Source organism: Stomoxys calcitrans, chromosome 2 (assembly GCF_963082655.1).
Source record: "Stomoxys calcitrans chromosome 2, idStoCalc2.1, whole genome shotgun sequence".
NCBI lineage: Eukaryota > Metazoa > Arthropoda > Insecta > Diptera > Muscidae > Stomoxys > Stomoxys calcitrans.
The window spans coordinates 217,809,902-217,820,604 of record NC_081553.1 but is presented as its reverse complement, the minus strand read 5'-3'; the positions used below and the strand labels follow the sequence as shown (position 1 = coordinate 217,820,604).

Below are 10,703 nucleotides of genomic sequence, written 5' to 3'. Positions count from 1 at the left end.
CCCATAAAAGCCACATTTATTATCCGATTTTGCTGAAATTAGAGACAGTGAGTTGTGTAAGGCTCTTCGACATCCTTCGTTAAATTGGTCCAGATCAGTCCAGATTGGGATATAGTTGTCATATAGACCGATCCGCCGATTTTGGGTCTTAGGCCAATAAAAGCCACATTTATTATCCGATTTTGCTGAAACTTGGGACAGTGAGTTGTGTTAGGCCTTTCGACATCCTTCGTCAATTTGGCTCAGATCGGTCCAGATTTGGATATAGCTGCCATATACACCGATCCTCCGATTTAGGGTCTTAGGCCCATAAAGGCCACATTTATTATCCGATTTTGCTGAAATTAGAGACATTGAGTTGTGTAAGGCCCTTCGACATCCTTCGTCAATTTGGCTTAGATCGGTCCAGATTGGGATATAGCTGCCATATAGACCGATCCTCCGATTTAGGGTCTTAGGCCCATAAAGGCCACATTTATTATCCGACTTTGCTGAAATTAGAGACATTGAGTTGTGCAAGGCCCTTCGACATCCTTCGTCAATTTGGCCCTGATCGGTCCAGATTTGGATATAGCTGCCATATAGACCGATCCGCCGATTTAGGGTCTTATGCCCATAAAAGCCACATTTATTATCCGATTTTGCTGAAATTTGGGACAGTGAGATGTGTTAGGCCCTTTGACATCCTTCGTCAATTTGGCTTAGATCGGTCCAGATTGGGATATAGCTGCCATATAGACCGATCCTCCGATTTAGGGTCTTAGGCCCATAAAAGCTACATTTATTATTCGATTTTGCTGAAATTTGGGACAGTGAGTTGTGTAAGGCCTTTCGACATCCTTCGTCAATTTGGCTCAGATCGGTCCAGATTTGGATTTAGCTGCCATATAGACCGATCCTCCGATTTAGGGTCTTAGGCCAATAAAAGCCACATTTATTATCCAATTTTGCTGAAATTTGGGACAGTGAGTTGTGTTACGCCCTTCGACATGCTTCGTCAATTTGGCCCAGATCGGTCCAGATTTAGATATAGCTGCCATATAGACCGATCCTCCGATTTAGGGTCTTAGGCCCATAAAAGCCACATTTATTATCCGATTTTTCTGAAATTAGAGACAGTGAGTTGTGTAAAGCCCTTCGACATGCTTCGTCAATTTGGCCCAGATCGGTCCAGATTTAGATATAGCTGCCATATAGACCGATCCTCCGATTTAGGGTCTTAGGCCCATAAAAGCCACATTTATTATCCGATTTTTCTGAAATTAGAGACAGTGAGTTGTGTAAAGCCCTTCGACATCCTTCGTCAATTTGGCTTAGATCGGTCCAAATTTGGATATAGCTGCCATATAGACCGATCCTCCGATTTAGGGTCTTAGGCCCATAAAAGCTACATTTATTATTCGATTTTGCTGAAATTTGGGACAGTGAGTTGCCTTAAGCTCTTCAACATCCATCGTCAGTTTGGCTTTGATCGGTCCAGATTTGGATATAGCTGCCATATAGACCGATCCTCCGATTTAGGGTCTTAGGCCCATAAAAGACGCATTTTTTGTCCAACGTCGCCAAAATTTGGGACAGTGAGTTAGGTTATGCTCCTTAATATACTTCTGTATTATGGCGCAGATCGGTACTGATTTGGATATAGCTTCCATATAGACCGATCTCTCGGTTTTAGGTTTTGGGGCCATAAAAAGCGCATTTGTTGTCCGATGTCGCCGCAATTTGGGACAGTGAGTTGTGTTGGGCCCTTCGACATCCTTCGTCAATTTGCCTCAGATCGGTCCAGATTTGGATATAGCTGCCATATAGACCGATCTCTCGATTTAATGTTTTGGGCACATAAAAGGCGCATTTATCGTCCAATGTTGCCGAAATTTGGGACAGAATGTTAAGTTAAGCCCCTTCTAATATTTCTGTAATTTGGTCTAGATCGCTTAAGATTTACATATAGCTGCCATACAGACCGATATCTCGATTTAAAGTCTTGGCTGTAATTTTGCTCGTAGTGTTTATTTGGATTTTCAGAATCCATGTACTCAATGGTCCAAATCTAGAACCTGATAAAGCTTCCATATTAAACCATATCTTGTTGTGACTTTGGTGTGGTCAAAACGCCTCTAGAGGGCGCAATAATTACCTGTATTAGTCTCATGTTAAACGATCTCCCAGTTTTCCTTATTGAGCCTCTAGATAATTACAAAATAAAACAAATAAACAGAATTTTTAGTTTAACTTAGACTTTTTACTATTTTTTGCATTTCCCTTTCTCTTCGAGTTGCCAAATAGCAACTGTTTTAGTTTTCTTAGTATAGCCACCAGCAAGGTGACCAGTAACACCATAGCAGAAGCCACAATCGCAAAAACATCAATGTTATGATACTGAATAAAATTCAAATCTTGACCAGCATTACGCATATGAGGGCATCCCTTATGCCGTATCACATATTCCATCCAATAGACGGCGGTTTCCAAAGGCGTTAAGGGTGTATCACGGAAATATTTCGATTTTTGCTGTACAGCTTGGGCATAACGAGGATTTGTCCAGAGTTCCATGATTGCAGACTTCAATGAATCCTTGGTAACATCTTCCAGCTTCAAGGAGAGAGCATAGCCAGCTTTAACAGCATTTTTAACATTCATAAATTGATCACCCAAAAAGGGTATGCCCAAAATGGGCTTGCCATGGTATATGGTTTCGGTGGTACTCAGAAATCCTCCATGGGATATAAAGAGTTTCACATTGGGATGGGCCAATACCGAGGGTTGTGGAAACCATTTACGTATGATGACATTCTCCGGCTTGTTGGGCAACTCATCATTTTCAAATTTCCACAAAACCTTAAGTTTTACTTCCCTAAAGGCTTCCAGGAAGGCATTCAATAAATCCTTATTCAAATCCTTACTTTTTACATTCGATCCCAGGGAAAAGTAGACCACACCTTCGGGTGACTCATCCAAAATCTGTTGCAGGTCCTGGGGCAAAGGATCAGCTTGGCGTTTAATATGCATTCCTCCCACCTCTATCATATTGGGTACATAAGGTCTGGGTGCTCTCAGTGAGAAATGGTCATTTAAGAGAACCAAGGAAACATTTTGACGTGCCTCATTTAGGCTCATTTTGGCATTGGGAAAATATTTCTTATACACCTGGTCCTGATGCGGTAACATTAACAAGTGAAAACTTAACTTGTCTACGGTTTCCATGGCAACGTTAACCAATCGCTCCCACAGTGTCATGTGATTGCCGAAGGGTAAAGCCATATGAGGTATATAAGACAATGGTGAGGGATTACCAACCATTTCATCCATGAAACCCGCCGAACCAAATGTGGAGACAGCCACCATGGGTGCATGAAAATGTTCGCCTAGGCCCACCAAAGCTTCAGAGGTCAGTATGTCCATTATAATTAAATCGAAGCCTTCGTTGGCCATCATCTTTTGGACTTCGGGATTTTCAAAAACATTTGAAACCATTTCTTGACCAGCACGAGCCAAATTCAGAAATTCCTCTATAAATGATTTCTTTTCGCCTTCGGCAAAAGTGACGGTCATTTCTGCAAAAAGAAAAATAACATAGACAATGAAATGTAGCTGAATAAACAAATTGGGCAAGTAAAAGAGAGTTAAGGTTATTTTTACCAAAGGAGAGTGAGTCGATGACCATGAGAATGATGACCATGAGAATGGTGACCATGAAAATGAATATCACCATAAATTGAAGGATTCAATTGATTAATGAAAAAAAAATTGCCAGTCAACAAGTGGAGAGTTCAGTTTATGCCTAACAGGAAAACCTGTGGCTAATCTCGCATATGTGCCGTTTGTCGTAGGGACAAAAGAAAGAATGGAAGAAAAGAAGGACGGATGAACAGAAGAACGGGCAGAGAGAAATTTGGATATTAGAGAGAACAGAAAGACGGACGTACCAAAGGATGGGCGCATGGACTGATGAACGGCTGGACAGATAAATGAACAGACAATAGGACCGATGGATAAGGGGAAGAACAGAAAAGCTGGCAGACTGGTAGAAGAACGAACGGAAGTATGGATGACGAACGTACAGCAGGACAGACAAAGCATCGGATGGTCAGAAAGATGGCAGAACGGAATGACAGAAGAATGAGCAGACAGAAAAACGAACAAAGTTCGGACGAACAGAAAACCAGACGTACAGAAGGATGGATGGATGGACTGAGGAACGGCTGGACAGAAGAACGATGTAACCAATGGATAACCGGAAGAACGGAAAAATAGAAAGGCCAAAGGACGGATAGAAGAACGAACAGAAGAATGAACGGATTGAAGAGCGAACAAAAGCTGGAACGGACAGAAGGACAAATGTACAGAAGGACAGACAAAATGAAAAGACGGTCAGAAGGAAGGATGGACAAATGGATAGAAGTGCGGACGTACAAAAGGACGGATGAATAGAATGACAGACAGAGAAACGAACAGAAGAACTGACGCATAGAAGAGCTAAAAGAAGAACGGGCAAACAGAACAAATGATGGACAAAAGGACAGATGGACCGAAGGATGGACAGACCAAAGAATTGGCGAATAAAAAGAGTGACCATCAAAAGAACGCACAGTCGGAAGGACAGATGGAAAAATTGGACGGAATGCCAGAAGATTGGACGTACAGAATATTGGATTGACAGACTGACGTAGGATAGCCAACAAAAGAATGGGCAATAAGAAAAATAGACGCACAAAACGAGGGATGGACAGAAGAGTGAACAGAATGGACTGACAGACCGAAGAATGAATAGAAAAAACAACGGACGCAAAAAAAGACAAAAAGACGGAAGAACCAATGGCGGCTAGAAGAACAGAAGGGTAAACGGATAGAAGAGCGAACAGAAAAACAGACCGACAAAGGGACGGATGGGCAGAAAGACGAAGGGGTAGAAGGGGGCAGACGGACCGAAGGACGGACAAGCAGTAAGATGGAGGGTAAACGGATAAAAGAGCGAACAGAAGAAAGTACCGACAAAGGGATAGATGGGCAGAAAGACGGAGGGGTAGAAGGACAGACGGACCGAAGGACGGACGAGCAGTAAGATGGATTGGTAGATGAACGGACAGGTAGAAAGATGGAAGGGTAGATAAACTGAGGGTCGAAGGATGGACGGGTCGAAGGACGGAAGAGCCGAAGGATGAACTGGCCGAAGGATGAACGGGCCGAAGGATGAACGGGCCAAAGGATGGACGGCCCGAAAGACGACGAGCCAATGGACGGACAGGACAAGAACGGACGAGGCGAAGGACGGAACGGTCGATGGAAGGGCGGGTCGAAAAATGGACGTGTCGAAAGATGGACTGGCCAAAGGACAAACGAACGACGGAAGGGCCGATGGACGGACGTGTCGAAGGATGGACGGGTCGAGGGATGAACGGGCCGAAGGATAGACGGGTCGAAGGATGGAAGGGCCGGAGGACAGACGAGCCGAAAGACGGCAAGCAGAAAGATGGATTGGTAGATGAACGGACGAGCCGAAGAACGGAAGAGTCGATGGACGGTCGGGGCGGTAAGGACGGTCAAGCCCAAGGATGGACGGGGCGAAGGACGGTAGGGCCGAAGGACGGAATGGCCGAAGGACGAACGGGTCGAAGGACAGACAAGCCAAAGGACGAAAACGACGAAGGACAAAAATGACGAAGGACGGAAAGGCCGAAGGACGGAAAGGCCGAAGGAAGGAAAGGCCGAAGGACGGAAATGCCGAAGGACGGAAAGGCCGAAGGAAGGAAAGGCCAACGGACGGAAAGGCCGAAGGACGGAAAGGCCGAAGGACGGAAAGGCCGAAGGACGGAAAGGCCGAAGGAAGGAAAGGCCAAAGGACGGAAGGGCCGAAGGAGCGAAGGACCGGAACGCCGAAGGAAGGGAACGCCGAAGGACAGACAAGCCAAAGGACGAAAACGACGAAGGACGGAAAGGCCGAAGGACGGAAAGGCCAAAGGAAGGAAAAGCCGAAGGACGGAAAGGCCGAAGGACGGAAAGGCCGAAGGAAGGAAAAGCCGAAGGACGGAAAGGCCAAAGGAAGGAAAAGCCAAAGGACGGAAAGGCCGAAGGACGAAAAGGCCGAAGGACAGAAAGGCCGAAGGAAGGGAACGCCGACGGACGTAAGGGCCGAAGGACGGACAAGCCGAAGGACAGACAAGCCAAAGGACGGAGAGGCCTAAGGGTGGAGGGCCCGAAGGACGGAAAGGCCGAAGGGTGGACGGCCCGAAGAACAGAAAGTCCGCAGGGTGGACGGCCCGAAGGACGACGAACCGATGAACGGACGAGCGAATGAACGGACGAGCCGATGGACGGGCTAGGCCGACGGGAGGGGCCGAAAGACGGACGACCCGAAGGGGCCGAAAGACGGACGGCCCGAAGGACGGACGAGCCTATGGAAGGATAGGATGAAGGATTAAAAGACAAAAGAACGAACGAAAGGAAAATTCAAAAAAAAACTTGTAAAAATATGCCATTTGAGAAAGGATGGCGATAACTCTTTAAAATGGTTAGAGCTGAGGTGCTATCGACTGCTTCATATGCAAAATTTCGAAGCCCTAGATGGTCCGGGCGTTTCTTGTTTCTTCTCCACTGGTTTCGGGGATATATGACTTTAAATTTTTATTCAATGAAATTTTGGGTTTCAGTTTCCGATATTGGCTTCGTATTTCGCGATTAACGAAGGCACTTGTGGTTTGACTCTAATTTTAGTGCGTGATTTGGATTCATTAACATCATCATATAATTCAGCATCAACATCATATTCATATTCAGTCAAAAATTATACAGTTTGAAAGTCACTATGATGGTTCGTATAATACAATAATTATGTTTGGCAAATTCAACTAAATACTTATTTTATTTTTATTTTTTGGTAAATTTTAAAAAACTCAATTTATTAGTTTTTTATTATTTTATTATTTTATTCTCAAATAAAATTTCAAATCACATTTTTCATATATTAGGTTGCCCAAAAAGTAATTGCGGAATTTTTAAAAGAAAGTAAATGCATTTTTAATAAAACTTAGAATGAACTTTAATCAAATATACTTTTTTACACTTTTTTTCTAAAGCATGCTAAAAGTAACAGCGGAGTAAATGCGGATTTTTTAAAAGAAAGTAGATGCATTTTTAATAAATCTTAGAATGAACTTTAATCAAATATACTTTTTTTACACTTTTTTTCTAAAGCAAGCTAAAAGTAACAGCTGATAACTGACAGAAGAAAGAATGCAATTATAGAGTCACAAGCTGTGAAAAAATTTGTCAACGCCGACTATATGAAAAATCCGCAATTACTTTTTGGGCAACACAATAGAATTTTCTCTTGCATTTCTTTTTTCGTGGACATTATCCTACAAATTTCAACTTTATAAATAGAAACTTTTTGGTCTTCACTTAACTTTACCTACCATCAAATATATGAGCATTTGTCATCACTGGAATATCTCGAAAATTTTTCAACGGCTCCTTTTGAGGGAACACGGATACCGAAACAACCTCATGACCTCTCTCAGCTAAGGCTTTTAATAGAGGTGTTATAAAGAAATATTGCGATGGTCCGGGATAGCCAAATACAGAAAGAATCTTTGCTCCCTGTATGGGCGGGCAAATATTTAACGCAATATTTAACAAAAGAATAAAAAATAAACTGCGCTTCATTGTAGATGACCAGTGTTTACAACGAAATGACTTTTAATACTGTCTGGAAATTCAATTGCGTCTCTTGATAACGCCAAGAATATCTTGGCGATCACAGTCGTTAGAAACAGTAGTCTAGATATTCTATTGGTTTTCTTGATAACGCCAATATCATAGTTATGACTGTCATTAGAAACAGGTGGCATACCAAATAACGAAGAATGGAGGTAGTTCATTCAGTCAAGAAAAGACTGTTCGAAATATTGATAAGATCGGATGATAACAACGATTAAGCTAAAATAGGGTCATTCATGTGAAAAGAGAGCGATATGTTTCTTAGCCAAAAACCAGTAAGGAAGGGCAAAAGTCGGGCGGTGGCGACTGCATAATACCCTACACCTATCTTATAAGTACAATGTGAGACCTATATCCAATTCTGAACCAATTTTGATAGACCAACCAACAACCCGTATCAAATTTAGAGCAAATATGTTCAAACTGTGATAAATACCTTGGACAAATGACAACATTATTGCATATTATCCAAAATCTGCCCAACATATATATGGGAGCTATATCTAAATCTGAACCGATATCGAGCAACCTTCTCAGATATTGTGGTAGGCGTTTAGGAAAGCGTTGTGCAAAATTTTGGCAAGATTGGTCAATAAATGTGCTTGCAGTAGCTTTTGGATTGAAAATCGGCCGATATACATATATCACAGCTATATCTGAATCAGAACCGATTTCTATGAAATTCATCAGTAATATCGAGAGTCATAAGAAAATCCTTCCTGCCAAATTTTTAGAGAATCGATTATCAAATGAGCACTTTATTGCTATATTTCCCAAAATCGGACGAACATATATATGGGAGCTATATCTAAATCTGAACCGATTTGGAACAAACTTCTAAGATATTGTGATAGTTGATGAGGAAAACGTTGTGCAAAGTTTTGGCAAGATTGGTCAATAAATGCGCTTGCATTCACCATTGAAGTGAAAATCGGGCGATATTCATATGTGGCAGCTATATCTAAATCTGAACCGATTTCTATGAAACTAAACAGTAATTTCGAGAGTCAAGAGTCAAGAGAAAATCGATTCCACCCAAACTTCAAGGAAATCGGTTAACAAACGAACATTTTATTGTATTATTACTCCAAATCGGACTAACATAAATATATATGGGAGCTATATCCAAATCTGAACCAATTTCAATAGGCTTAGTCTCTAGGCCGAAAAACATGCCCATACCAAATTTGAAGACGATCGGATGAAAATTGCTATCTGTAGTTTGTACAAAAATTAACATGGACATATCGACAGACATACAGACGGACGGACAGACAGACAGACGGTCAGACAGACAAACGGACAGACAGACTGACAGACAGACGGATGGACAGGCAGACGGACAGACAGACGGACAGACAGACGGACAGACAGACGGACAGACAGACGGACAGACAGACGGACAGACAGACGGACAGACAGACGGACAGACAGACGGACAGACAGACGGACAGACGGACAGACAGACGGACAGACAGACGGACAGACAGACAGACAGACAGACGGACAGACGGACAGACGGACAGACGGACAGACAGACAGACAGACGGACAGACAGACGGACAGAGAGACGGACAGAGAGACGGACAGACAGACGGACAGACAGACGGACAGACGGACAGACAGACGGACATACCTAAATCGTATCAGAAAGTGATTCTGAGTCGATCGGTATACTTATCAATGGGTCTGTGTTACAGGGTTATAATACCCTGTAACACAGTAGTGATGTAGGATACAATGATGGCTGTGCCAAATTTTAGCAAGTCCCAAAAAATTTAACAAATAAGCAGAGGGATGGAAAAACAAGTAAAAAGGCACTAAGTTCGGCCGGGCCGAATTTTCGATACCCACCACCTCGGGTATATACGTAAACCACCTTTCCTCAAAATCCGGTAAAAAATGCATACCTTATGCCCCATAGGAGCTATATCGAAATATCTTCCGATTTGGACCAAATACAAATAAGTACAAATTATTGAAAGATGGCAAAGGACCTAAGACATCTCACTGTCCCAAATTTTGGCGAAATCCGACAATAAATGCGACTTTTATGGCCCCAAAACCTTATATCGAGAGATCGGTGTATATGGCAGCTATATGCAAATCTTGATCGATCTGAGCCAAATTGCAGAAGTATGTCGAGGGGCTTAACTCAACTCATTGTCCCAAATTTCGGCGACATAGGACAATAATTGCGCTATTTATGGGCCCAAAGCCATAAATCGAGAGATCGGTCTATATGGCAGCTATATCCAAATCTTTACCGATCTGTGCCATATTGCAAAAGCATGTCGAGGGGCTTAATTTAACTCACTGTCCCAAATTTCGGCAACATCGGACAATACATGCGCCTTTTATAGGCCCAAAACCTTAAATCGAGAGATCGCCCTATATGGCAGCTATATCCAAATCTGAAACGATTTGGGCCATATTAAAGTAGAATGTTGAAGGACATAACACAACCCACTGTCCTTAATTTCACCGAGTTCGGATAATAAATATGGCTTTTATAGGCCTAAGACCCTAAATCGGAGGATCGGTCTATATGGCGGCTATATCCAAATCTGGACCAAATTGAAAAAGAACGTAGAGGGACATAACACAATTCACTATCTAAAATTTTGGCAAAATCGGACAGTAAATGCGCCTTATATGGGCCCAAAACCTTTAATCGAGAGATCGGTCTATATGACAGCTATATCCAATTCTGAACCGATCTCCGTCATATTGTAGAAGTATGTCGAGGGGCTTAATTTATCTCACTGTCCCAAATTTTGGCGACATCAGCCCAAAACCTTTAATCGAGAGATCGGTCTATATGGCAGCTATATCCAAATCTGAACTGATCTCTGTCATATTGTAGAAGTATGTTGAGGGGCTTAATTTATGTCACTGTCCCAAATTTCGGCAACATCGGACAATACATGCGCCTTTTATAGGCCCAAAACCTTAAATCGAGAGATCGGTCTATATGGCAGCTGTAT

At 42.6% G+C, this 10,703-nt stretch overlaps 1 protein-coding gene across 1 annotated transcript; it reads right to left on the bottom strand.

Annotated features, from left to right (window-relative positions):
* Nucleotides 1–2,220: 2,220 nt before the first annotated feature.
* On the bottom strand, nt 2,221–7,691 carry LOC106088260 (UDP-glucosyltransferase 2-like). Its single transcript, XM_013253683.2, has 2 exons — nt 7,413–7,691; nt 2,221–3,554 (listed from the first exon to the last, which is right to left on the bottom strand). Exons 1-2 carry the CDS (start codon nt 7,660–7,662, stop codon nt 2,224–2,226), a joined length of 1,581 nt encoding a protein of 526 aa, XP_013109137.2. The 5' UTR covers nt 7,663–7,691; the 3' UTR covers nt 2,221–2,223.
* Nucleotides 7,692–10,703: the final 3,012 nt, after the last annotated feature.

Excerpts from the sequence above, each read along its gene's own strand:
- LOC106088260 (XM_013253683.2), bottom strand. The coding sequence starts at position 7,662 with ATGAAGCGCAGTTTATTTTTTATTCTTTTGTTAAATATTGCGTTAAAT. Across the intron at positions 3,555-7,412 it reads AAATGCTCATATATTTGATG|AAATGACCGTCACTTTTGCC; the intron begins GTAGGTAAAGTT and ends TTCTTTTTGCAG.